This window comes from Panulirus ornatus, chromosome 11, assembly GCF_036320965.1.
Source record: "Panulirus ornatus isolate Po-2019 chromosome 11, ASM3632096v1, whole genome shotgun sequence".
NCBI classification, from domain to species: Eukaryota; Metazoa; Arthropoda; class Malacostraca; order Decapoda; family Palinuridae; genus Panulirus; species Panulirus ornatus.
Window position 1 is genome coordinate 40,855,858 of NC_092234.1, and position 27,174 is coordinate 40,883,031.

General features: G+C 37.7%; 1 protein-coding gene across 1 annotated transcript in view; it reads right to left on the reverse strand.

The window, feature by feature from the left end:
* Positions 1 to 27,174, reverse strand: part of Dscam1 (Down syndrome cell adhesion molecule 1) — a 1,447,516-nt gene that overhangs the window by 290,187 nt on the left and 1,130,155 nt on the right. The window contains exon 35 of the mRNA XM_071666240.1: positions 26,740 to 26,907. Within this exon, the coding sequence (XP_071522341.1) occupies positions 26,740 to 26,907 (168 nt within the window). The remainder of the gene's footprint in view (positions 1 to 26,739; positions 26,908 to 27,174) is intronic.

A 27,174-nucleotide genomic window follows, 5' to 3' on the forward strand; every position in this document is an offset into this window, starting at 1 on the left:
GTGTATTTTTTGACCTGTGACATGTTGGCAAGAGTAGAAAAAAAAATAATTCTCAACGTCTAAACAAGTTTTCTGTTATAAAAAATGCCCCGGATGACCACCACTCAACAGGTAAAACAAGTCCTTCAAACACATTCCTGGATAGTAAGCATTGATTTACAGAATACATATTGGTACTCTACCCATCTCCAAGTTCAGAAAGTTTTCAAGTTTTAAGGTGGGATGGAGGCTGTGGCAATTCATAGCCTTGTCCTTTGGCTTAAACTTGGCTCCCCACTTCTTTTCACCGGTAAGTTTGAGTTTTACAATATTCTCCATCTGGCTGTGCTGTTATCTCCCTTGCTTACTAACTGACTCAAGAATAATATAAATTTTGAGTTTGTGAAAAGCTATTTTTTTCCACAAAGGAGGCTAAAAAGCAGACTTCATTTTACTTTTAATTCTCCCTCCCAAAGGATAAAATGTTACAAAGAGGTACAGCCTTGTGCTTCTGGTAGTAAAGTCTGGATTTAGCAATGACCTGTATTTGCTTTTGTGCATGTAGAGTTGAGCTCATTATAGTCTTCTTCCTGTTGAGGTAACAGTAGTGGGAAGTGGTTCCATGTAAGGTAATGTTGTTAATAAGGATATAAAATGGGACAACTCATATGTTAGTATGGGGATATTACCTTATTACCCAAGACAGTTAGCCTCTCTTATCTCCTTTCCTCAATTGTCTGCTTTGAAGAAAGAAATTACTTTTCATAAGGCTAAATCTCATTCTCTAAATATTCTTGTGCCAAATCTCATTCTCTAAATATTCTTGTGCCAAACATATGAAAGAAATGTACAGTTTTTCAGCAAGTAAAATAAAACTTGAGAGAAGGAACTTTTAGGTTATTTTGATTTAAATTTATCTGATATTTTCCAGAATACAACTAAGATCATAATAATTTCTAAACAAGGCTCCATCAGTGCTGATATGTTTAGCTCTTTTCATACAATGAATTAGCTAAATGCATTATCACATATGTTATCAAGATAAATATCAGTAAAGTAACAAACAAAAAATGGATGAACATAAAAATGCTAACTGCTGCCCAATCACAGAACTTTTACAGGAAGTAATAGAAAAAGAAGTCTTTTCAAAATAAAGAAGATATTTTGACATGAATATATTCACTTATTGTGTTTCTTTTGTGTCACCATACGTAGCATACCATTGTTCTGGGGTATCTATTATGGCATTACAGATAGAAAACTTGTATTCCAGTGCAAACACCTACAGAGAGTAAACAAAGCATAAGCAAGAAAGAAAAATAGTGATTGCATTTCTTAAAGGTCACTCAGAATTAGTTTCAGTATAAAATAATCTATTGCAAGGCATAACCTTTCAGTTTACTACACTAAAGCTACAGTAATGGCCCACATGAAAAGTGAACCAAAGAGGTTAATCTTCGATACAAATTATGAATACATTTTAAGGAGGAATACTCAAATATGTGGAAATATATACCTCTGTCCCTGGGAGAAATATATTTACTGTACTCTGTTACAGCACCAACAAATGCATTAAGACATGAAGTATTTAAGAGCACCCACTTTTTAAAAAACAATTACCCTGTTTCGACAAAATTCAATGATTAAGGGAAAGTCCTAAAAATATCTAACATACATATGCAAAATCTGAATCTGACTGCCATCCATTATCAAGAAATTTGACGGAGAAGATTCCATATCAGCCACCTGTATCCATCGTGGCAAAATCTCACTGTAGGTGCTCCTTCCCTCCACTTCTGACACATACATCCTCATTCTCAGTCTCTCCTTGCTCATCCTCTTCATATATCCAAATGATTTAAGCAAATCCTGTTCAGTTCTCTCAAATATACTCTGCTTAGAATCCCATCTCTTTCTTAATGTTATTCTTTACTCAAGCAAACCTCCTCACACCACATATTGTCCTTAGGCATATCCATCTTCTTTTGTATATTTACATTTTGGACCTATAATTTGCATCCATACTGCAACAACGACGGTACTATATCACCAAGCATTTCCATTTTTGCTCTCACAGACAGTTATCTCTTATCACACACTTCTCAATGTACCCCAGACCTTTGCCCCCCTTACTCACCATCATGGTTCACTTCAGCTCCTATAGTGCCATCTTTTACCACATCTACTCCCAGGTGTCTACATTACACCATTTCCTCCAAGAGATCTCCATTCAAACTGACACTTAGACTATAGAGGTCTCTCTTCTCTGCTAAACCTCATTACTTTACTTCTATTAACACTGTCTCTAATTCATCCTTTCACACACTTTAACAAAATTTAGACATCAGCCTCTGCAGTTTCTTACTTGAGTCCTCCACCAGAACAGTCTCATCTACAAAAAGCAACTGACTTACATTGGCTCTTCCCATACCATCAGCACCAACAACAACAGACTTCAGACCCACTCTTCTCTCCATGATCCTCATATCTACCTCCCTCACCTACCCAATTCATAAACAGATTAAACTGCCAAAGTAACATCATACACCCTTGATGCAGACCCACCTTCACATGCAATCAATCACCCTCTTCCGTTCTTAGTTATGCACATGTCTTATTCTCTTAATAAAAACTACTCATTGTTTTCACAAGTTTTGCTCTTACACCATGTATTCATAGCATCTTCAACAAAGTATCTCTGTCTATCCAATCACAAATTTTCTCCAGATCCATAAATACCACAATCAAATTCTTCTCTTTCTTTAAGTATTTCTTACATGCTTTCTTCAAAGCAAACACCTAGCACACATCCTTGACTACCTCTGATGCCACATCGTTCCTCCCTAACCTGATGCTCTGTGAATGGTACCAACCTCTCAATCACCACTCAGTCAAACTTACCAGATATATCCAACAGATTTAACCTCTGGAATTCAAACTTTTGTTCCCCTTGCCTTTATACATTGGCATTATACAGGTATTCTACCACTCTTCAGGCACATCACCTTGAGCCATAGAAGAACTGAAAATCCTGACTAACCAGTCAACCGTACTGTTATACCCTTTCTTGAGAAATTCAACTATCCCATACACTCAAGCTGCTTTGCCAAACTTTATCTTAAATATGACTTTTACCATCTCTTCTCTTTTCACCAAACCACTTGGCATGATTCTTAATTACTTGCCTGAAAGTATGGAGTCCTACCTGAATGTGTTTGCAGATGATGAAAAGGTCATGAGGGAAATGAAAAGTAAGGAGGATTGCATCAGCTTACATGGGACACAACAGATTCCAAAGTTCGTCTGAAACATGGTAGATGAAATTCATACTGAGCAAATATAAAGTAATGAGAATGGAACAAACAAAAAGCAGGAAATAAGCTTCAGGATTCTGAGTGTGAAAAGGACGTGGGAGTAGACACTGTCCCAAATCTATCCTAAGTGTCCCACATTAGGAAAATAGTTAAAGACACAAAGTGTTTGCTGGTAATTATCATAGAAGCTTTTAAGTATATGGATAAGGAAATATTTAGTATGATATTCATATCCTAAATGAGGCCAAAACCAGTGAAAGGCAACAAATATGGTACCAGAATTAAGAGTGCTAAATGACAGGAAAAGTTTGAAGTGCTTAAATTTACCCACCTTGGAAGACAGAAGACTGAGAGAAGACCTGATCACAACCTTCAAGTTTTTAACTGAGACTGATGAAGTGGGCACTGAACAGTTTTTTGAGGGATGGAGGGATAGTACAACTCAAGAACACAACATGAAATTAAGTAAGGAACTTGTAAATAAGGATATAAAGAAATACTTCTATAGTTTAAGAGTGGTGGATGAATGGAACAGACTGACTGGAGACATTACATTAGTTTACATGAGAAAGACAGAGCAGGAGGCCTGACTGGTCCATGACTGGGTTGTCTGGTAAAAAAAAAAGAAAATTGACAAGAAAATGTAATTCCACTCAGCAGCTTTTTATGCTATCACTACCTCCTGGCTGCTGCACATTAGCCCTCTAGTGTCCCCATTACCACTGTCGTTTATAGTTATTTCTGGCGTTTTTCACAAGAGTATACTTGAATTTATAAAATATTTGTCTAAACAACTTTTGAAGGTATTTATAGTCTTGGCATTCACTACATCTGACAGTAACTTATTCCAGTGCTCAACACACCTTTAGGAAGGGAAGCTTTTCCCACATCCGTGCTACGTCTTTTAGGTTTAAGTTTTATTCAATTTGTCCTGGTAACCGTATTTTCTTGTATTTCAAAAAGATGTTCATGATCTATGTTACTGAACTTGTTCAGAACTTTGAACACCTGGATTAAGTCACTGAGATGTTTACATTTCCTAAGGGAGAAGAGATCCAGTCATTTTAGCCTCTCTTTGTTTGCCAGATTTCTAAGGGATGGGATAAATTTTGTCATGCATCTCTGTGCTTGCTTTAATTTTTCCTTGTCTTTGTTATATTGTTTGAGGATGAAAACTGAAATGCATGTCCAAGGTGTGGTCTTACAAGAGATTTATAAAGTGTGAGAATTGTTTCTGGTGTCATGTAATCTATGTTCCTGGCTATGAACCTAACATTTGGTTGCCTTTTTTACTTGCTGCTTGATATTGTTTCATGTATTTCAGATTGCTGCTAATGACAATTCCAGGTCCTTTTCTTCATTTACTTTAGTTAGAGAATTTCCAAATAGTTTGTAGTTGTAACATATATTCTTGTCTCCAAAAGTTCATAACTTTACACTTGTCTACATTAAACTTCATTTGCCATCTGTCTGACCACTCTGCTAATAAGTTAAGGTCTCTTTGTATCAATACACAGTCCTGCAGCTCTACCTCCTAGTTTAATATTGTCAGCAAATTTGGAGATCTTAGATATGAGAGCGAGTTCTAGGTCATTAATATATATTATGAAAAGAATTGAGTCTAGGACTGACCCCTGTGGCACACCACTCATTACATCTAGCCAGTCTGAAGCTATGCCACCTATACTACACACTGTTTTCTTCTGATAAGTCAGTCTCTGATACATGTACAGAGTTCTTCACCAATTCCATGTACTTTGAGTTTATCTGAATGTCTCTTGTGAGGTACTTCATCGAAAGCCTTTTGGAAATGTAAATATACTACAATAGATGGTAATTTTTTGTCCCAATTACAATAAATAACATTAAAGAATTCCAGCAAACTTGTCAGGCAGGATTGGATATTGCAGAAACCATATTGGTTGCCTGATATAATTTTGTGTTCTTCTAGAAACATGGCAATTAGTTTTACCCAATTGGTACTGTGAATTTCATGTCTAATGTTTTCAAAATTTGCTCACTTGTAATCTAGGATCAAGAGTTTGTTGTCATTTTTTTCATAATCTAAATTTATCTCTAATCTAATCAAGCTGTGATCGCTGTTTGACAGACTCTCACCTACTTCACAAGAGTAGATCAAGTTTGTGTCACTAGTGAGGACAAGATCAAGAATGTTTTCACCTCTACGTGGTTCTTTAATAAAGTATTCTAGGAAAGCATCTTCAATCAGTTTCATTAGTCTTGTTCCCTCTCAGTCACTTGTTAAGGTGTTCCAGTTAATGTTTGGACAGCTGAAGTCTCCTACTATTATAACCTTTTTACTGTTTACTATAGTTTTGATTTCATTGTATAACATCTTATTGTCATCTTCATTTTGCTTAGGAGGTCTGTAAATAATGCCTAGACATAGTTTACTTTTGTACTTGTTGGTAATTCGATATAATGAGTAGTACATATTTGTGTCTACTTTGCATATCTTAAAAGAACATAGATCAAAATATATGGTGTGGGAGGCAAGTTGTTAGAAGCAGTGAAAAGTTTTTATCGAGGATGTAAGGCATGTGTACGTGTAGGAAGAGAGGAAAGTGATTGGTTCTCAGTGAATGTAGGTTTGCTGCAGGGGTGTGTGATGTCTCCATGGTTGTTTAATTTGTTTATGGATGGGGTTGTTAGGGAGGTGAATGCAAGAGTTTTGGAAAGAGGGGCAAGGATGAAGTCTGTTGGGGACGAGAGAGCTTGGGAAGTGAGTCAGTTGTTGTTCGCTGATGATACAGCGCTGGTGGCTGATTCATGTGAGAAACTGCAGAAGCTGGTGACTGAGTTTGGTAAAGTGTGTGAAAGAAGAAAGTTAAGAGTAAATGTGAATAAGAGCAAGGTTATTAGGTACAGTAGGGTTGAGGGTCAATTCAATTGGGAGGTGAGTTTGAATGGAGAAAAACTGGAGGAAGTGAAGTGTTTTAGATATCTGGGAGTGGATCTGGCAGCGGATGGAACCATGGAAGCAGAAGTGGATCATAGGGTGGGGGAGGGGGCGAAAATTCTGGGAGCCTTGAAGAATGTGTGGAAGTCGAGAACATTATCTCGGAAAGCAAAAATGGGTATGTTTGAAGGAATAGTGGTTCCAACAATGTTGTATGGTTGCGAGGCGTGGACTATGGATAGAGTTGTGCGCAGGAGGATGGATGTGCTGGAAATGAGATGTTTGAGGACAATGTGTGGTGTGAGGTGGTTTGATCGAGTAAGTAACGTAAGGGTAAGAGAGATGTGTGGAAATAAAAAGAGCGTGGTTGAGAGAGCAGAAGAGGGTGTTTTGAAATGGTTTGGTCACATGGAGAGAATGAGTGAGGAAAGATTGACCAAGAGGATATATGTGTCGGAGGTGGAGGGAACGAGGAGAAGAGGGAGACCAAATTGGAGGTGGAAAGATGGAGTGAAAAAGATTTTGTGTGATCGGGGCCTGAACATGCAGGAGGGTGAAAGGAGGGCAAAGAATAGAGTGAATTGGAGCGATGTGGTGTACCGGGGTTGACGTGCTGTCAGTGGATTGAATCAAGGCATGTGTATGAAGGTGGGTTGGGCCATTTCTTTCGTCTGTTTCCTTGCGCTACCTCGCAAACGCGGGAGACAGCGGCAAAAAAAAAAAAAAAAAAAAAAAAAAAAAGATCAAAATTCCACCTCCTACCCTGTACAAGTGATCTTTCATAAATAGTTTGTATCAAACTATTGCTAACTCAGCGATTAAGTGTTTATTCTCAGAGTTTACCCATGTTTCTGAGATTGCAATGATGTTTAGTTTTTCAGAAACTGCATAGTATATAAGTTCATCATGTTTTGTCATAATGCTCTGGGCATTTGTGTATGTTAAACTTATTTTCTTTAGAGTTGTTTTCTGGACTGAAATTAGCTTTTTCATAATGTTGGTATGTGTGTCTGTATTATCACTGTTAATGACTGTGAGTGCAGCAGTGGGAGAGATGGTTCTCCATCTCTTTGGGGTTCACCACCTTACTCTGACCCTTCCCGCACTGGACCTACCAGCCTTGTTCCTAAAAGTTACCTGAGACCTGTAGCTGTGCTAACCTACTACTTATACCGCCTGAGTTGTCCCCACCTGACCCTACTTGACCTTTCTTTGCTAATTCCTCTGCCTGTGAGGTTACCGCTACTCCCTGAAGATCCCTACTGCCACTTTTAGTTGCCTCCCTCACCATTCAGGGAATAAAATGTTAGCATTCTTTTTCATCTATCCCAGGGATGTATCATTTGAAAACTATGTTCTTCTCAATTATGGAATATGGGGCACTGGAATGTGCTATAAAATATATTACTGAACAAAATTTTACCCGCTGAGATCAGCAGTGAGCATCTTGAGCAACTAAATACTAAAACATAAATAAGAAAAACAAATAAAACATACTGTTGAAAACATTTCTTTGTTGAAATTATTTCACACATTTTCTTTGTTGAAATTATTTTACACATACATTTCTTGTGATGGACTAACACCTCTGACTGTTGGGAATTCAATATAATAATATAATTTATTTATTTATTTATTTTGCTTTGTCGCTGTCTCCCGCATTGGTGAGGTAGCACAAGGGAACAGACGAAAGAATGGCCCAACCCACCCACATACACATGGATATACATATACGTCCTCACACGCATATCATACCTATACATCTCAACGTATACATATATATACACACACAGACATATACATATATACACATGCAATAACAACCCCCTCCCCCCTCATGTGTGCGAGGTAGTGCTAGGAAAAGACAACAAAGAGTTGGGGTGAGAGAGTATCATTAAATTTTAGGGAGAATAAAAAGATGTTTTGGAAGGAGGTAAATAAAGCATGTAAGAGAAAGGGAACAAATGGTAACTTCAGTGAAGGGGGCTAATTGGGAGGTGATAACAATTAGTGATGTGAGAAGGAGATGGAGTGAGTATTTTGAAGGTTTGTTGAATGTGTTTAATGATAGAGTGGAATATATATTGTGTTTTGGTTGAGGCTGTGTGCAAAGTGAGAGGGTTAGGGAAAATGATTTGGTAAACAGAGAAGAGGTAGTAAAAGCTTTGCGGAAGATGAAAGTCGGCAAGGCAGGGGGTTTGGATGGTATTGCAGTGGAATTTATTAAAAAAAGGGGGTGACTGTATTGTTGACTGGTTGGTAAGGTTATTCAATGTATGTATGACTCATGGTGAGGTGCCTAAGGATTGGCGGAATGCTTGCATAGTGCCTGAGGATTGGCGGAATGCTTGCATAGTGCCATTGTACAAAGGCAAAGGGGATAAAAGTGAGTGCTCAAATTACAGAGGTGTAAGTTTGTTGAGTATTCCTGGTAAATTATATGGGAGGGTATTGATTGAGAGGGTGAAGGCATGTACAGAGCATCAGATTGGGGAAGAGCAGTGTGGTTTCAGAAGTGGTAGAGGATGTGTGAATCAGGTGTTTGCTTTGAAGAATGTATGTGAGAAATACTTAGAAAAGCAAATGGATTTGTATGTAGCATTTATGGATCTGGAGAAGGCATATGATAGAGTTGATAGAGATGCTCTGTGGAAGGTATTAAGAATATATGGTGTGGGAGGCAAGTTGTTAGAAGCAGTGAAAAGTTTTTATCGAGGATGTAAGGCATGTGTACGTGTAGGAAGAGAGGAAAATGATTGGTTCTCAGTGAATGTAGGTTTGCGGCAGGGGTGTGTGATGTCTCCATGGTTGTTTAATTTGTTTATGGATGAGGTTGTTAGGGAGGTGAATGCAAGAGTTTTGGAAAGAGGGGCAAGTATGAAGTCTGTTGTGGATGAGAGAGCTTGGGAAGTGAGTCAGTTGTTGTTCGCTGATGATACAGCGCTGGTGGCTGATTCATGTGAGAAACTGCAGAAGCTGGTGACTGAGTTTGGTAAAGTGTGTGAAAGAAGAAAGTTAAGAGTAAATGGGAATAAGAGCAAGGTTATTAGGTAATATTATCTATCTGTCTATATATCTGATGCCTTTTCTCTCTGGGAAGTCCCTCATGGGGGTGGTCATGACACAAAGGTCTCCATAACTGGTGAACTTCAGTGCCACTTCTTAGCCTTCATGTCTCACCCTTAACAGGCCACTGGCAGAGTGCAACTCTAGCACATTGTTTCCAGAGGCTCTTCTCTTATGATCCTACTGACTACTACATAAAGTGTTTACCACCTGTTCCTGCCTTATGTTCCTATCTACTACTTCTACCTAATGCTCCTGCCTAATGTTCCTAACTACTACTTCTACCTTATGTTTCTCCCCGGTGCTGTTGCTTAATGTCCCTACCTTCTACTTTTAGTTATTGCTCTAGCCATTTTGCCAAAAGGCAGAGTTAGTGCACAGTGATCACCACAGGAAAATCAAAGTTTTGAGGAAAGAGTTGTGTGTGTTAAGTGTTGTCAAGTGTTATGTGTGACAAGGAGAGACTATATGATTGTGACAAAATGCCAGCAGTCACATGTGGGTACAGCAGAAAGAAAAGACAACTAACAGGGTCATACATGTTCACCATTTCTTGAGTTAACAAAGAAGCACCAGGAACAAATAAAAAGTGGTCTAATTTATTCACATCAAATTCATATCAATGTATATGATAAAAGATAAAGTACATGATGAAGATTCATAGTATAACCATGCAGAAAACAAAGAAGAAGAAACACTGATAAGAATCTAAAACAGCATAGTTGACTTTATGATGGGAAGAGAGAGACTGAGAGAGGGAGCAGTTAAATGTTAAAAGTATTTGAAATGAGAAATATAGTTTTGTATAAGGATGAATGGACCAATGAAGATACACTAATGCTCAATTAACTGACATTCAATCATTAATCTAACAGTTTAACCATCAATTACTTACTATGACTTTATATTTGCATGTCTACCTCTCTTACCAACTTATGTTTTTAAAATGCCTGCCATCTGTCTGCTTGCATGAACAGTGCATGTCAGGGCCACAACTGGACATCCATGTTGCCCTTATTTGCATGTCACACCACATAGTTAATATGTGTTCTTGTAGCTCCATATTGCTGTTTAACAACTGTACTCAACAGAATTCTCCTCCTGAGTAACTCCCAGGCAGTTACCTCCACCACTACCAATGAACCTACCTTAACTACCCACAGCATTCTACTTCAAGTGGTGTGAACTTTTTCCAGTTTGAACAAGAAATAAAACTTATAAAGTGGACTGCAAAAAAGTGAATGCCCTACATGGAGTGCACATGATTAAGTTTGCCAAGCAAAATGAAAAAAAATCTGCCCTTCCCTGCTGAACAGTTTTGAGGGATATGATAACTAAGAAGTTATAGAAGAATCCCTCATCAACATCATGAACAAATTCCCTGGTAATGAGGAGAAATTTGGAGAAAATCTTACAGAACAGGTCTTAGAACACTGGTATGAACTGACTAAGGAGTCAGCAATGCTTCAAGCCCAAGAAATCCACCACTCACAGTCAGAAAAGGAAGTCGAGGGTCAAAAAAAGGAAGTAAAGTAATTTTTTGAATAGCTATAAATTTTTGTAATGTAACAGATGATTCCATATGATAAGGATCAAGAGTAAGCATGATGTTACAGGCAATTACAGAATGCATTTAAGGAACCCTACATGGAACTCTATGAAAGCAAACAGGCCAAAAAAAAATTCTTTAGAGGGAAAACACTGCTCCCTCCTCACCAGCTTCAAGCGAAAACTCACAGTGACCAGTTTTAACTGTCTTGCAGTGAGTAAAGTATGAGCAGAACATTGTGTATAAATATGCTTGCTACTCTGGATAATGATAAGTTGATGTAATTTGTATAAGAATCAACATATTATACAGTGATGCACAGTTTACATCTTGTACCAAAAAGTAAACCTCTAGTGGTTGTGTTTTGCAGTTGTGGTGATGGGTGGCAAGTGGTCTGTTATGTAACAACAACTGATGGCCTAAGGGTGACACCAGTTTGAAGACAATGAATAAGTCATCACCAAACTACTGTAGAAAATGCTTCCTAGTTATGCTTTGGAGTTTTAATGAATGCTTTTGGGAACTGAATTATATTTCCTAATTACCTGAACAATTCATATTTCTTTGATACAGTCATATCATAGCACAAAAATAAATGCAGAAATGAACATCCACCTAACTTGTTTCCGATATGTCATTGTTTTGAGCATCAGGAGGAGTGAGAGGGGAGCAAATGATAGATATTTACTTAGTGCTCTTAATCAAGAGTCTTTTTGTGTCTAAGTATAGGTTAAGTTTTTGATGCAGTTAAATTATTTCACCAAACATTTGAGCCTTTTAATATTGAATACAGTATTGATACTATGGCATGATAAAGCTTTGGCATGTGTGCTTCTATTCTGTTTTGCATTGTTCAGCTTCATGTCAGTTTTAAAATTCTGCATTTGTTTGTCACAAATAAATGGAGAGGAAACACTCTTAAAACTTAATATTAATCTATTATAAACATAGGAAAGGGCTACATTGAAAGTCTGTTTTATGATGAGTATAGGATATCTATCTATTCATTCATGATTGTCACAAGACTCCTTTCCTAAAAGGGTCCTGGTATTACTCCTAGACCCCTGTTCTAGGAACTCTTGCAACTCCAAGGTTGCAATACCTCTAGTAGCAGGGAAATGATGTTCTTTGAAATGAGAAGGTCTTCCATTTCATCAACAAATGATGATTAAGTCATGCTGAAGGTGATTTTTCACTCACAAAATATAAAAAACTACACAACATATAGCTCTACTTGCTCATTACTGTCCAGTACAAAGACAGTATTATAACATCATCCATTTCTGCAATAATCTATTTAGCAGTCATGTAAATACTGCTGTAACATAATGCTACTGGACTGTACTCTGTGTTATGATGCAGGGAGGTGAGGTAATTCAATTTTAGTGTGCTTATGGACTGCCCCATTAGAAAGATTAAGTGAGCATCCACCACATATAATTCATCTCATGAATCATATCAGTATGAAGAATGACTAAATGCAGATGTGATGGGTGCTATCATTGAAAACTCCTTCATAACTCTGATCAAATTTCAAGATTTCCACAAACTATCTTAATAAATGTACCTTACCCACACATGGACTGCTGGCATTTTGTTCACAAACATACAATCTCTCCTTGACACACATAACACTTGACAACAATCAACTCACACAACTAATTCTTCATAACCCAAGATTTTCCTATGGTGAGTACTATGTGCTATCCTTGCCTTTTGGCAAAATGGTAGGAGCAACAGAACATAAGGCAGGAGCATTATGTAGGAACTTTAGTTAGAAGTAGTAGGTAGGCTAAGACACAGCACTGGAGTTCACCAATTATGGAAACTCTTTTGCTTTAGCCACCCCCTTTAGGGAATTCCCAGGGGGAACAGGGATCAGAGATATAGAATAGAGATATGGTAACATGAAGGGGGGGGGGGGTTCTATTTTGGAAGAGGAGTATTAAGTCATTTATCTTTAAGGTAGTTTTTGGCTCACTAAATACCAAATCCTATTGCTTTTTCTGAAACTCACTCCTCTCCTAGCAGTCATCCATAAAAGTACCCTCTCCTGTTTTTATGGGATCAAGGGAGTTTGCAGTCCTTGATTTGTTCTGCATATGACTAAAAGTAACTTAGGTTTTTCTTATTTCATCATTGGCTCTTTTCTTCCTTTTCCTTTTTTTTTTGTAAGACCTATTGAGTTTATAGTTTATGTCCATTAGTTCATTTGATGGGTTTCGTTTTCTTTGCCAAGTGAGCTGTAGTATTTATTTACTTCCTATACAGAGCTCATCTTTCTCATTCTACCCTAAACCTTTTTTGAGCTTTTTTCTATGTGGTATGTACAGTTGCATGTTTTGAGTACCAAAATGGTTATGACTTAAACATACTCCTCTGTCCTGGTACTCATCAGGGTTTTCCATTGCGTTGCAGACATCTCATTGATCACATCTTTCCATTTTATATGCTTACTATCAAAACTGAAATCACTGAATATACCTCCATGGTTACATGTGTTTTGTCAAGCAGATTAGCATCCAAAATTGTTTTTTACTTTAATAAATTTGGAATCAGAAAGCAGGGTTTTTAAGATGGTGATACCATATATTAAGTCACATGATGTGTTTATGTCGAGCAATTTATTTCTTCTGGTTGGTTTTCTTATTCATTGTCTGAGGAAGAACTTGTCAGACAAAGTGAATCACTCTTTTTTAAGCAACTGTTAACCTGAGCTGTTTCCTGAGTTGGTAGACTCTGCTACAGTGTTATTCTTTTGCTGGTCTCCATTTTATTTGTGGTTGGTTGAACTCTCTTAAGAAGAGTATAAGTGGGACTGGGTTTCCAAGGAGGCAAAGTCATGATTCTATATCTCTCACCTGTTGAGTAAATTTCAGTGGCAATCCATCTGATGGTCTACATATTAGTGCAGTAATTAAGTTTTGGTTTCAATCTTTACAAGTGCATCTACTATATCGTTTTAGGAGCTAGAGAGCTTATTTGTTATAAGTGTATCTATTACTAAAGTCTAACTCTTCCACATGATCATCTGATTTTACTGCATTTGTGCAGGTTGTAATTTTGGACCCAAACCCTACAATTCGTATGGCCTTTAATGTGTCTTTCAGTGAACACATAAATAGAGCATCTGACTTGTTATGCAAGCCATTTACAAAGGGAATATCATTTGTTCTATGTTATTTGGGTTCCAATAATTACCTTTTTGTGCTGTACAGGGGAGAAGTTTTACACTCATGAATCCACATCTCTTGAACATCCTATACCCTCATACAACTTCTTAAAATAATGTATACTGTTTGCACTAGCCATGTCTTGAGACAAAACCATTTATCCAACACTTGTACTATAAAACTATACATCATATTTTGACAAGTATTTATTTTTTATATATTTTACTTTGTCGCTGTCCCGTGTTAGCGAGGTAGCGCAAGGAAATAGATGAAAAAATGGCCCAACCCACCCACATACACATGTATATACATACCTATACATATATTTATTTATTTATTTATTTATTTTTCTTTGTCGCTGTCTCCCGCGTTAGCGAGGTAGCGCAAGGATACAGACGAAAGAATGGCCCAACCCACCCACATACACATGTATATACATACACGTCCACACACGCAAATATACATACCTATACATCTCAATATACACATACATATACACACACAGACATATACATATATACACATGTACATAATTCATACTGTCTGCCTTTATTTATTCCCATCGCCACCTCGCCACACATGGAATAACAACCCCCTCCCCCTCATGTGTGCGAGGTAGCACTAGGAAAAGACAACAAAGGCCCCATTCGTTCACACTCAGTCTCTAGCTGTCATGTAATAATTCACCAAAACCACAGCTCCCTTTCCACATCCAGGCCCCACAGAACTTTCCATGGTTTACCCCAGATGCTTCACGTGCCCTGGTTCAATCCACTGACAGCACATCAACCCCGGTATACCACATCGTTCCAATTCACTCTATTCCTTGCATGCCTTTCACCCTCCTGCATGTTCAGGCCCCGATCACTCAAAATCTTTTTCACTCCATCTTTCCACCTCCAATTTGGTCTCCCACTTCTCCTTATTCCCTCCACCTCTGACACATATATCCTCTTGGTCAATCTTTCCTCACTCATTCTCTCCATGTGACCAAACCACTTCAAAACACCCTCTTCTGCTCTCTCAACCACACTCTTTTTATTTCCACACATCTCTCTTACCCTTACATTACTTACTCGATCAAACCACCTCACACCACACATTGTCCTCAAACATCTCATTTCCAGCACATCCACCCTCCTGCGCACAACTCTATCCATAGCCCACACCTCACAACCATACAACATTGTTGTAACCACTATTCCTTCAAACATACCCATTTTTGCTTTCCGAGATAATGTTCTCGACTTCCACACATTCTTCAAGGCTCCCAGAATTTTTTGCCCCCTCCCCCACCCTATGATTCACTTCCACTTCCATGGTTCCATCTGCTGCCAGATCCACTCCCAGATACCTAAAACACTTTACTTCCTCCAGTTTTTCTCCATTCAAACTTACCTCCCAATTGACTTGACCCTCAACCCTACTGTACCTAATAACCTTGCTCTTATTCACATTTACTCTTAACTTTCTTCTTTCACTCACTTTACCAAACTCAGTCACCAGCTTCTGCAGTTTCTCATGAATCAGCCACCAGCGCTGTATCATCAGCGAACAACAACTGACTCACTTCCCAAGCTCTCTCATCCACAACAGACTTCATACTTGCCCCTCTTTCCAAAACTCTTGCATTCACCTCCCTAACAACCCCATCCATAAACAAATTAAACACCCATGGAGACATCACACACCCCTGCCGCAAACCTACATTCACTGAGAACCAATCACTTTCCTCTCTTCCTACACGTACACATGCCTTACATCCTCTATAAAAACTTTTCATTGCTTCTAACAACTTGCCTCCCACCCCATATATTCTTAATACCTTCCACAGAGCATCTCTATCAACTCTATCATATGCCTTCTCCAGATCCATAAATGCTACATACAAATCCATTTGCTTTTCTAAGTATTTCTCACATACATTCTTCAAAGCAAACACCTGATCCACACATCCTCTACCACTTCTGAAACCACACTGCTCTTCCCCAATCTGATGCTCTGTACATGCCTTCACCCTCTCAATCAATACCCTCCCATATAATTTACCAGGAATACTCAACAAACTTATACCTCTGTAATTTGAGCACTCACTCTTATCCCCTTTGCCTTTGTACAATGGCACTATGCACACATTCCACCAATCCTCAGGCACCTCACCATGAGTCATACATACATTAAATAACCTTACCAACCACTCAATAATACAGTCACCCCCTTTTTTAATAAATTCCACTGCAATACCATCCAAACCTGCTGCCTATAGAGAAATATGATCAGGTATATGAGCCTTGAATGGGTCAAAACCCTTTGTTATTCTGTTGATGTCTTTTCTGGATATCTGAATAATTTCTAAACTATCCTCCCCATTCCATCTCTGTGTTGATGGTGCTATAGTGTCTTCCACTATAAAAACATTTTTCAACTTGCTATTCAGTTCCTCTCATATCCTTACATCTTCATGTACAATCCTTTCTTCTAAATCCCTTAACCTGATTTGCTGCTCTTTAACCAAGTCTAAAGTTTTGTTGCACCTGTGCTCTTTGTGTGTCCTCATTTACCACATAGTTAGACCTGCTCATTACATGATCACTTTTTGCAACTGGTGTATCCTATATATTATTCTAAATATCCATGCTAGTATGTGTGAAAATAAGATCTAGCAATGGTAGTGTATCAGTCCCTCTCATCCTAAAATGCTCAATGACATGGTGATATAGAAAATTTCTTTGGACACACTCTAAATAATTGTCTCGATTACTCCCTGTCACCAAGAGATTCCAAGTTTTCCTGGTCTATCTCTCTACAATATAAATCTCCTATCATTAGTATGTTACATTAAAAAAAGTGAAAGTTCCACTTCTTTATGTACCATTCTGATTGTTCCTTCATTGTTATCTTTGTTGTGGATCATTCCTATTTATTTGGAGGATTATCTAATGTTAATCCTACTATGTTGATGATATTGTAGTATTTTGTCCCTTACTGTCCGGTTTACAGTATTTAGTCAATATCAGTCATACACTAATATCAATGCAAAAATTAAATTTAAATACTAAGAGGACAAAATGTATGAAATTTCAAGCAGGTAGGGCAGTGGCAAACCCAAGATCATTAGTCAGCCTTGATGGTGTTAACCTTGATTTTGTGAATGAATATAAATATCTGAGTTATGTTTTAACAAGTAGTGGGTATGATGTCAAGCACCTTACTCATATGTACCATGGTTTATGCTCAAGAACTAACTCTGTTATAAGAAATTTTAACAAATGTGATGTTGAAATAAAAGCATTCCTGTTCCACAGTTACTGAACCTCATTTTACTGTACGTTACTCATGGTTTTATATGACCTAAGATCTCTGAACAAACTTAGAATTTGTTATAACAATAGTCTGAGGATGATGATGGGTGCATCGAAGCTCTACAGTGCCTCGGCACTGTTTGTGAGGCACAGCCTCCCATCTTTTTAGGAGCTGTGGCGTTGGGCAGGGTATGGGCTGCTGCAGCAGCTTGGGGCAACATCCAACATCATCACTAATAATATTGTAACCAGCTGGAAATTTAAACAGTCAACTTGGTGTACAGCCTTGAAAGAAATTCTATTATCTCCACTGGCTCGTTAGTCAATTTGGGAGATCCATCTATAATGCAATTCTCTTCATTGTAATTTTTCTAATGTAATTTTTTTCATGCTATGGACAGCTATTGTACTTGTACAGTATTTCTCTGAAATAAAGTTTATCAATATTATTATAATCAATATTATCATTATCGTTACTATTTTTATTATTATAATCATACTTCCCACATATTTCCTGTGTGTCGTAGAAGGCAACTAAAAGGGGAGGGAGTGGGGGGCTGGAAATCCTCCCCTCCCGTTTTGCTTTTTCCAAAACAAGGAACAGAGAAGGGGGGCCAAGTGTGGACATCCACTCTACGGCTCAGTCCTCTGTTCTTAATGCTACCTCACTTTTGCGGGAAATGGCAAATATGTATGAAAAAAAAATAATATTATCATATTCATCATTATTATTATCATCATTATTATGCACATCTTCCCTACTGCTACATTCCTATTATATATTGTCTGAATGGGCCAACATCCAATATTCTAAAAATTTAAGGTTATATTTCATAAAGAGGGCTAATCCTCCCCTTCCATTGCTATCGCTTTCCCTCCATACCAGCATGTACCCATCTGAGCAGAACAGGTGATATCTTATCTCTATAATATATTAAATTCTATTTCCATGACTCCAACAAGATCAGGTGCAATTTCCCTCATGTCACCCTTGATTTTAAGTTATTACCATTATTCATTAATCCATCAGCATGTGAGTATTACTTTCAGTCTGCCATTATCATCTCCTAACACTCCTGCCTTTTCAGCTTTACTGGTAGGGCTGCTCTATTCTATTGCCTCATTTGACATTTCCATTTTTTTTGTCCTCTGACTGTATTCTTTGCATTTCTCCCTCTCTTCCTTTGATTTATTGAATCTGAGGAATATCCCACTGAATTCCACTTTTTCCTAAATTTCTTAGTTTTCTCCATTTGCCTGCTTGCCACATGATTCCAAATCAAACAATTATAACTGGTCATCCCCTTGGGTCTTCCTCTTGACTACCAAATCTTCTACTTTCTTTTACCACTGAAAATGCATCTGGCAATTCTACAGCCTCCAGTGATCCTCTAATTAGCATTTCTTTTTTCTTTTCCATTTTTTTCATATCTAGTGCATATACTTCTTCCAAACCAAAATCAATTAGTGATTTTTGTCTATGCTTTATCAATCTTTCTAATTTTGGAGCCATCCAGCTTTCAGGTAGATCCTTCAGCATTGAAGTCAACCCCTATGTCCCTGACTTTCTCTGAATTCTCTCTTTTAGCTGACAAGCACTAAACTTTTCTAAACCTATTGTGCATATTATTCTTTCAACATCTTCACTTATGTTCCTTTATATCTCTGTTTGTATGACCCCAGATTATGTTCCTCAACATCAGTCTTTATAACTTATGTCTGTTGGTCAGATGCCAACATTTTTTTTTTTCTGCCACTCCCTGCACACTACTATAAGTAGAATCTGTGTGTGTTTTAGTCCTTTTCTCTGATTAAACAGGCTCTAAGACATCTAGAAAAGATTCATCAGTCTTTATTTACTTTTAAATGAATTTGTCTTCTCTCCTCTGATCCTCCTCCTAAATCCCCACCACTAAACTGATTTTTCATTCATAGGCTGTGAATGCATTTATAAGATACCACAGTTCCTTTCTCATTTCAGGACACTCTTCATGATCCTCAAATTGATGCCTTAGTTTCTTTAACTCCTCCTCTAGTTGTGTTAATGTCTGGTCTTGCTTTTTAACAATATCCCATAACATCTTCAAACATTTTTCTCTGATGGTTCCTCTTTCATCTCTACTTCTTGTCTCTTCCTTGTGGTTCTTCTGTTGAATGACTGGTCTTCATATATTTGCTAATTACTTATACAAGTCCATACCAGACTACACTCCCATTTGGAACAGAAACTTTAGTACAGTTGGCTTTGTGAGTGTTTGCTGACATGATTGACCTAGCTTCTGTCTAATTTCTCTGCCTTCTTTAAGACCCTTTATTTCTTTTTTCCTTGCCTCCGACTGTGCTTTAGGTATAACTAATTCTAGTAATAGTAATGATACTTACCAGCACAAATAGATCAATCACAAGGAAAATTTAATTCTTTTACAGACGCTGACAATGATGCCTTTTGGTTACACTAAATCATTACTCCATTTAGTCTAGTCACGTTTATGAAATAAAACAGCTCCATATGTTCATTTCTCCAATATCAACCATGAATTCTGTTAGATATTGAATCCCCTAAAAGATAGAAGCTTAATTCACTAAAATTGGCAAAACTTATAGGCACTAAATATGTACCTGGGAAGCTTCACTTACAAGCCCTATTAAACCCTAAACATTTTGCACCCTCATATCTAATATCCAGTTCATATATGACTAAAGTGCCCCTTCAGAATGCTACAATAGTTGCTTCTAAGTTGTTTTGTGGGGTTAATATGTTTTGTTTTGTTGAATTCAACAAAATGCTTTCAGTTCCATTACCATAAAGAAGGAAATTAGTGTCATTTCCTCCTTATCCTGTATCTGTTTGACCTTTTTTTCCCCCAAGTCTAAAAAAATAGCATATAATGTGATAGGTGCAAGGGATATGTTTCACTGTCCCTATGCAGTGTTCTTCACAGTCCTCATTCAAGCAGTACCTAAACTCTAATGATGATCAGCATAATTCTGGGTAGTAAAATCTTCATCCTTCCCATAGCAACCATTTTCTTTTTCAAGCAATCTACAATTTCTTTGGGGTGTTTAGATATCCCTTTCCCCAGTATAATATATCAATTTTGTCATACATTTCTTTAAGTTAACTGTGAAGGCATGGGCAACTGAGGTCCTAATCGAGGTTATCTTATTAACGACATACACACACACACACACACGATTTTTGTGTATACTCGATTGTCATTTCCTGTGTTAGTAAGGTAGCAACAGGAAACAGACGAACAAAGATACATATAAACATATACGCACATACACGTCCATATACATATATATGTTGGAAAGGATCACATTTTGTGCATGATCAAGATATTCCTATGGGTCCACGGGGAAAATGAAGCACGACAAGTTCCCAAATGTACTTTCATGTAATAATCACATCATCAGGGGAGACACAAGGGAGAAATAAAAGTCATTTGATATACATTGAAGAGACGAAGCTTGGACGCCATTTGGTAAACATGTGATTGTCCAAGACAGACAAGGACAATCGCATGTTTACCAAATAGCATCCTAGCTTTGTCTCTTCAATGTATATCAACTGACTTTTATTTCTCTCTTGTGTCTCCCCTGATGATGTGATTATTACATGAAAGTGCACTTGGGAACTTATTGTGTTTCATTTTCCCCGTGGACTCATAGGAATACATATATATACATACATATCCACATTCCTATGAGTCCATGGGGAAAATGAAACACGATAAGTTCCCAAATGGCGTCCTAGCTTCGTCTCTACGATGTATATTAACTGACTGTTATACTTCTCTCTTATGTCTCATTGATGATGTGATTATTACACGAAAGTGCTCTTGGGAACTTATCGTGTTTCATTTTCCCCATGGACTCAGGAATATCTTGATCACATGCAAAACTGTGATCCTGTCCAACATATCCACATACATACAAATACATGAACACAGATAAACATGTACACATTCATACTTGCTCGCCATCACCCATTCCTGACACCTTCCCATCCCACAGGAAACAGCACAAATGCATGAAAGAAAAGAAAAAACAACATACACACTCTCTCATCTTTCCCCATACCCGATTGCAACATTAGAGAGATAGCCCCAAACAAACAGACGAAGAAAGGCCACATCCTCTCACTCCTTCTCTGGTTGTCATATGTAATGCACTGACACTACAGCTCCCTATCCATATCCAAGCCCCACAGACCTTTCCATGGTTTATTCTGGATGTTTCACATGCCCTGGTTCAGTCCACTGACAGCACATTGACCCCAGTAAACAACATCACTCCAATTCACTCTATTCCATGTATGCCTTTTACCCTCCTGCATGTTCAGGCCCCAATTGCCCAAAAAAAAAAAAAATTTCACTCCATCCTTCCATCTCCAGTTTGGTCTCCCATTTTTCCTTGTTCCCTCCATATTTGACATAAGCATCCTCTCTGTCAACCTTTCCTCAATCATTCTCTCCATATGTCCAAACCATTTTAACACACTTTGCTCCTCTCTCAATCACACTTTTTTCATTACCACATATCTCTCTTACCCTTTCATTACTCACTCAATCAAACCACCTCACACCACAAATTATCCTCAAACATTTCATTTTCAACATATCCACCCTCCTCCACACAGCCTTAGCTATGGCCCATGCCTCCCATCCATAAGATATTGTTAGGACTATTCCTTCAAACATATCCATTCTTGACCTTTCAGATAATGTTCACTCTTTCCACACATTCTTCAGTGCTTCCAAGATCTTCGTGCCTTCCCTCACCCTCTGACTCTACTGCTTCCATTGTTAAATTTGCTGCCATGTCCATTTCCACATATCTAAAACATTTCACTTCCTCCAATTATGTTCTCCATTCAAACTCATATCCCAACTAACTTGTCCCTTAACTCTGCTACACCTAATAACCTTGTTTTTCTCACATTCACACTCAACTTTCTCCTTTCACACACTCTTCTAAACTCAGTCACTAACTTTTGTAGTTTCTCACTCGTCTGTCACCAATGCTGTATCATCAGCAAACAATAACTGACACTTCCCAAGCCCTCTCATCCCTCACACAATGCATACTTGCCCTTCTCTCCAAGACTCTCACATTTACCTCCCTCACCACCCTAACCATAAACAAAATGAACAAATGTGGTGACATCACACACCCCTGCTGCAAACCAGCCTTCATTTGGAACCATTTACTTTCTTATGCCGCATACAAATCCATCTGTTTTTCTAAGTATTTCTCACACACATTTCTTAAAGCAAACACCTGATTCACACATCCTCCACCACCTCTGAAACCACACTGCTCCTCCCTAATCTGATCCTCTGTACATGCCTTCACCCTCTCAATCAATACCCTCCCATACAACTTACCAGGTCTACTCAGCAAATTTATACCTCTGTAGTTTGAACACCCATCTTCATTCCCCCTGCCTTTATGCAATAGCACTATACATGCATTCTGCCAATCCTCAAACACCTCACCTTGATTCATACATAAACTGAAAATCTTTACCAGCCAATCAACAACAGAGTCACCCCTTTTCTTAATAAATCAAACTGCAACTTGCTTCATTTTCATCCTCCTTAAGGCATGTATCACCTCTTCTCTCTTCACCAAACCACTCTCCATGACACACTTTAAATGCCACCATGATCCAAACACCCTATGTCTGCCACTCTATCACCAAACACATTTAACAATCCTCTAAATACTTACTACATCCACTCCCTTCCCATTTTGCACTCTTCATCGATGTTCCCATTTGTTCTCTTGTCTTTTGCACATATCAACTCCGTCCAAAACATCTTATTCTCCCTAAAGTTTACTGATACTCGCTAATCTCAACTCTCATTTGCTTTCTTGACATCCTCCCACTTTCTCTTACACATCCACCATCACTTGTACTCCTTTCCTGTATATCTGCCCAAATGCCCTTCTTTTCTTTTTCACAGGGAACTTTACTTTTACAAAACACCACTCACTATCCCTTCTAATCTGCTAACCTTCCACCTTTTGCATGCCACATGCATTTTTTGCACATGCCTTTACTGCTTTCCTAAATACCTTCCACTCCTCCCACCTCATTTATTTTCACCTTTTTTGATTCTACATTCAATCTCTCCTGATATTTCCTCCCACACATTTCTTTTCCAAGCTCACATACCCTCACCACTCTCTTCGCTAAGACAATGTTCCCTCTTTCAAAAACCTCTACAAATCTTTACCTTCTCTACAAAATAGTGATCAGACATCCCACCAGTTGCCTCTCTCACCACATTTACATCCAAAAGTCTTTCGTTTAAATGCATTTCAATAAATATGTAATCCAGTAATGTTTGCTGACCATCTCTCTTACTCACATACATTTACTTTTGTTTATCTCTCTTTAAACCAGGTATTCCTTTTTCAGCACACAACTCCACAAATTGTTCACAATTTCCATTCATAACATTGAATACCCCATGCATCCCCAATTATACCATCCACTGCAAAATGGCTTACCTTCACATTTAAATCACCCATCACTAATACCGATTCTCTTACATCAAAACTGCTGACACACTCAGCCACTCCCAAGACGGCTGCCCCTCGTGATCCACCTTCTTATGGCCAGGTGCATAAGCATTCATCTCTCACCATCAACTTTCAATCTTACCTAAATCAATCTAGATTTTACTTCCTTACTCTATATCACACACTCCCACAACTCCTGCTTCAGGAGTAGTGCTACTCCTTCCTTAGCTCTTGTCCTCTCACCAATCTCTGATTTTATTCCTATAACATTTCCAAACCATTCTTCCCCTTGACCTTTGCACTTTGTTTCACTCAGAGCAAGGATACCCAGGTTTGTTTCCTCAAACATACTACCTATCTCTCTTCTCTTCTCATCTTGGTTACATCAATACATTCAGACACCCCAGCCAAAGCCTTAAAGGAGAATATGCACTCCCTGCCTGGCTCCTTCTATGTATTCCCTCTTGTAGAAATTGAAATACAAGAAGGGGGGGAGGGGGGTTGATAATTCAAATCATCAAGCCCCCCCACTCCCATCCTTTTAGCTTTGTTTTGCAACACACAGGGAATATGTGGGCAGTACTCTTTCTCCCTTATCTCCAGGGATAATACATGTCTATGTAACCCCACCTGAGCCATGAACCCATTTTATCAACCAACTCCTAAGGGCAGAAGAATAGCTAGGTTGACTTTGGACTGACAGCTGAAACCAGGATTCAAATCTATGTGTTCCACCCTAGGAAGCCTGTGAGTGCATCAAGGTTAGGAATGATAATCCCTAAACCATGGAGATCTATGCAAGTTCCCTTTGCATAGTATCTACAGACTGTGTCCCGTGATCTTTATTTTCTAACAAACTCTGCTTTCTATACTGTTATTCTTTTTTCCTTAATTTTCCTAAATGGTGCTACATGGTGCTTCTATTCTAATTGTTTTTCCTAGATCCACTACTAAAACCAATTATTAGGTAACGAGAGTTCAAAACAGTGGACAATATTGCTGTCAGTACACAAATCAAAATTTTTTCATCATATACTATAATCATCACTTTTTCGTGGTGAATAGGGCTGATATGCATCATATTCATCATCTTTGGCCTTCTCATGATACTGCAGGTATTCTTATTATCAGTGCTATGCTCTCTCAGTATTTCCTTTAATTCTTTGTTTCTCAAGGCTCTATTTTGATAAAGTGTCATCTTCTATGATATATACCATGTAGGTGTAGTGCAAATTATCCCAATCAGTACTTGCACCTCTTGGAAGGACAATATATTACAGCCAGGGGAATAAAAGGGGGGGTGGGGAATCTTGCATCGAACATGAGCAACACCAGCACTGGGATGGGAAAGTGACTGTCACGTATATGCAACAAAACAGCAAATGGGTTAAACAATTGCTGATAAACTAAAAACACATCATCCACAATTCTATGATACTTATGCCATACAATAACTAATTCCATATCAAAATGAAAACTAATCAATTCAATTAACTAAATGGAAAACTATTATTAACATACTGAATATGCATGCTACCTGCATATCATGCTTATTTCATACATTTGTAAAACCATAATATACCAAGTATGGTGACACTTTGCCTTCTTATGAAGTAAAGGAGATATAATACTTAGTAAACCTAAATTACAGGAATTAATAATTATCACAAGTAAGTATAAAAGAAATAAAGATGAGAAAAAGAGAAAAGCTTAGCTAGGACCGAAGCTCATAATATACATATCACATATTCAAAAAGCAAATCAGCATCAATAAATCATATTCATAAGATTTCTTTAGAAAATAAAATATATATATATATATATATATATATATATATATATATATATATATATATATATATGACACAAGCAGAAAATTTTATGAATTTCTTTTAAACTCCATATCAGTAACAAATATGGTAGAATGTTGCATAAACCTACACACATACATCAAAGTAAAATAACTATTTAAATCAGCAGGATGTGATGTACCTCAACAAGTATATTTCTGGGAAATTAAACTCTGGACATTCAAATTCAGCCTCCAAACCACAGAGTATAGTTAAAACATATGCATTAGTCAGGTAAAGAAAAAAGAAATAATAAGAAAAAGTCTCATTCAAATAACTTTGAAAACACATACTTTTAACAAAGTATCTTAACAGTGAATTTGAAACAAAGTTGAAAAAGCTATGCTCAACATCATGCATTCTCAATAGTCCGATCTAACGTGTTATTAGAGGAGAGTGTACTCTGACCACTTGCCTTGTGAAAACATTATGTGCCAAACCTACTAGAGGCCTCTCATCAATCCCTGCAGTGTGGCTATACATCTACAAGAACATTGTGTCAGGGAGGAGGGGAGGGGGATTAGAAACGACATCTATAACTGGGTAGACTAGTAAATGTGATGGAAAGTTTTAATTACATTCAGAACTATGACTTTTGTGCTGCTTTGATCAAAAAAGTTCACTTCCGTCATCTACAAAGCTGAGGATATTGGGCTTATGGTGCTCAATCAAAGTACAAGGGATATAAAAAGCAAGAAACAAAACTGTTGTTCATAAATGCTACTTACAGTATGACTTCAAAATATGCATGATAGTTAGGCAAGCAACTGTCTGCTTCACCTATGGTGATGTAGTGTTCTGATGGTAGCAGTTACACTCAAATGCTCACAAAACCTCTGATGCCTCACTTACGGCTTAAGATAAAATATATCCTATCTGATTAAAAACTATACACCAAGGCACAGAATCAGCCATGACAGACTAAATTATTTCTCTCTTTAAGTATCTCTTCCTCAGCATGAATAAATATTGCTGATCAATTACATTTTGAGTGAAAAAGTAATCATACTGAAGAATGTAATAACTCAAAATGAAAATAAGTGTCATACCTCGCTTGATACGGTCACAAGTATTATACTGAGATCCAGGAACAGGTGGAAGCTTGCGATTTGGTGGTGGTATGTAGCCAAGTTCTTCTCGGAAGCCTGGGTGACGCTTATCCATGGTGGAGGGTGGAGGCATGCTGGCATTATACTGGTACTGCTGGTACACTTCCTCTGTTATACCAAAACACCAAAATGAAAGATGTATTAATTTTCTATTATAAATAAACGTCTTTTGTCATGATGATACACTGTTTGAAAAAAGTAATTCTACATACAGGTAATTGATTTTAATAAATTATTCAATCAATGAATTATGAAATACACATAAAAGACTGCTGCAATATTGATTCTGATATTGTCAGCAAATACATGTTAAATCTCAATACTCCAAAGAAATTTCTCAGCATGCCTGACTTGAAAAACAAATGTGACTTAAAA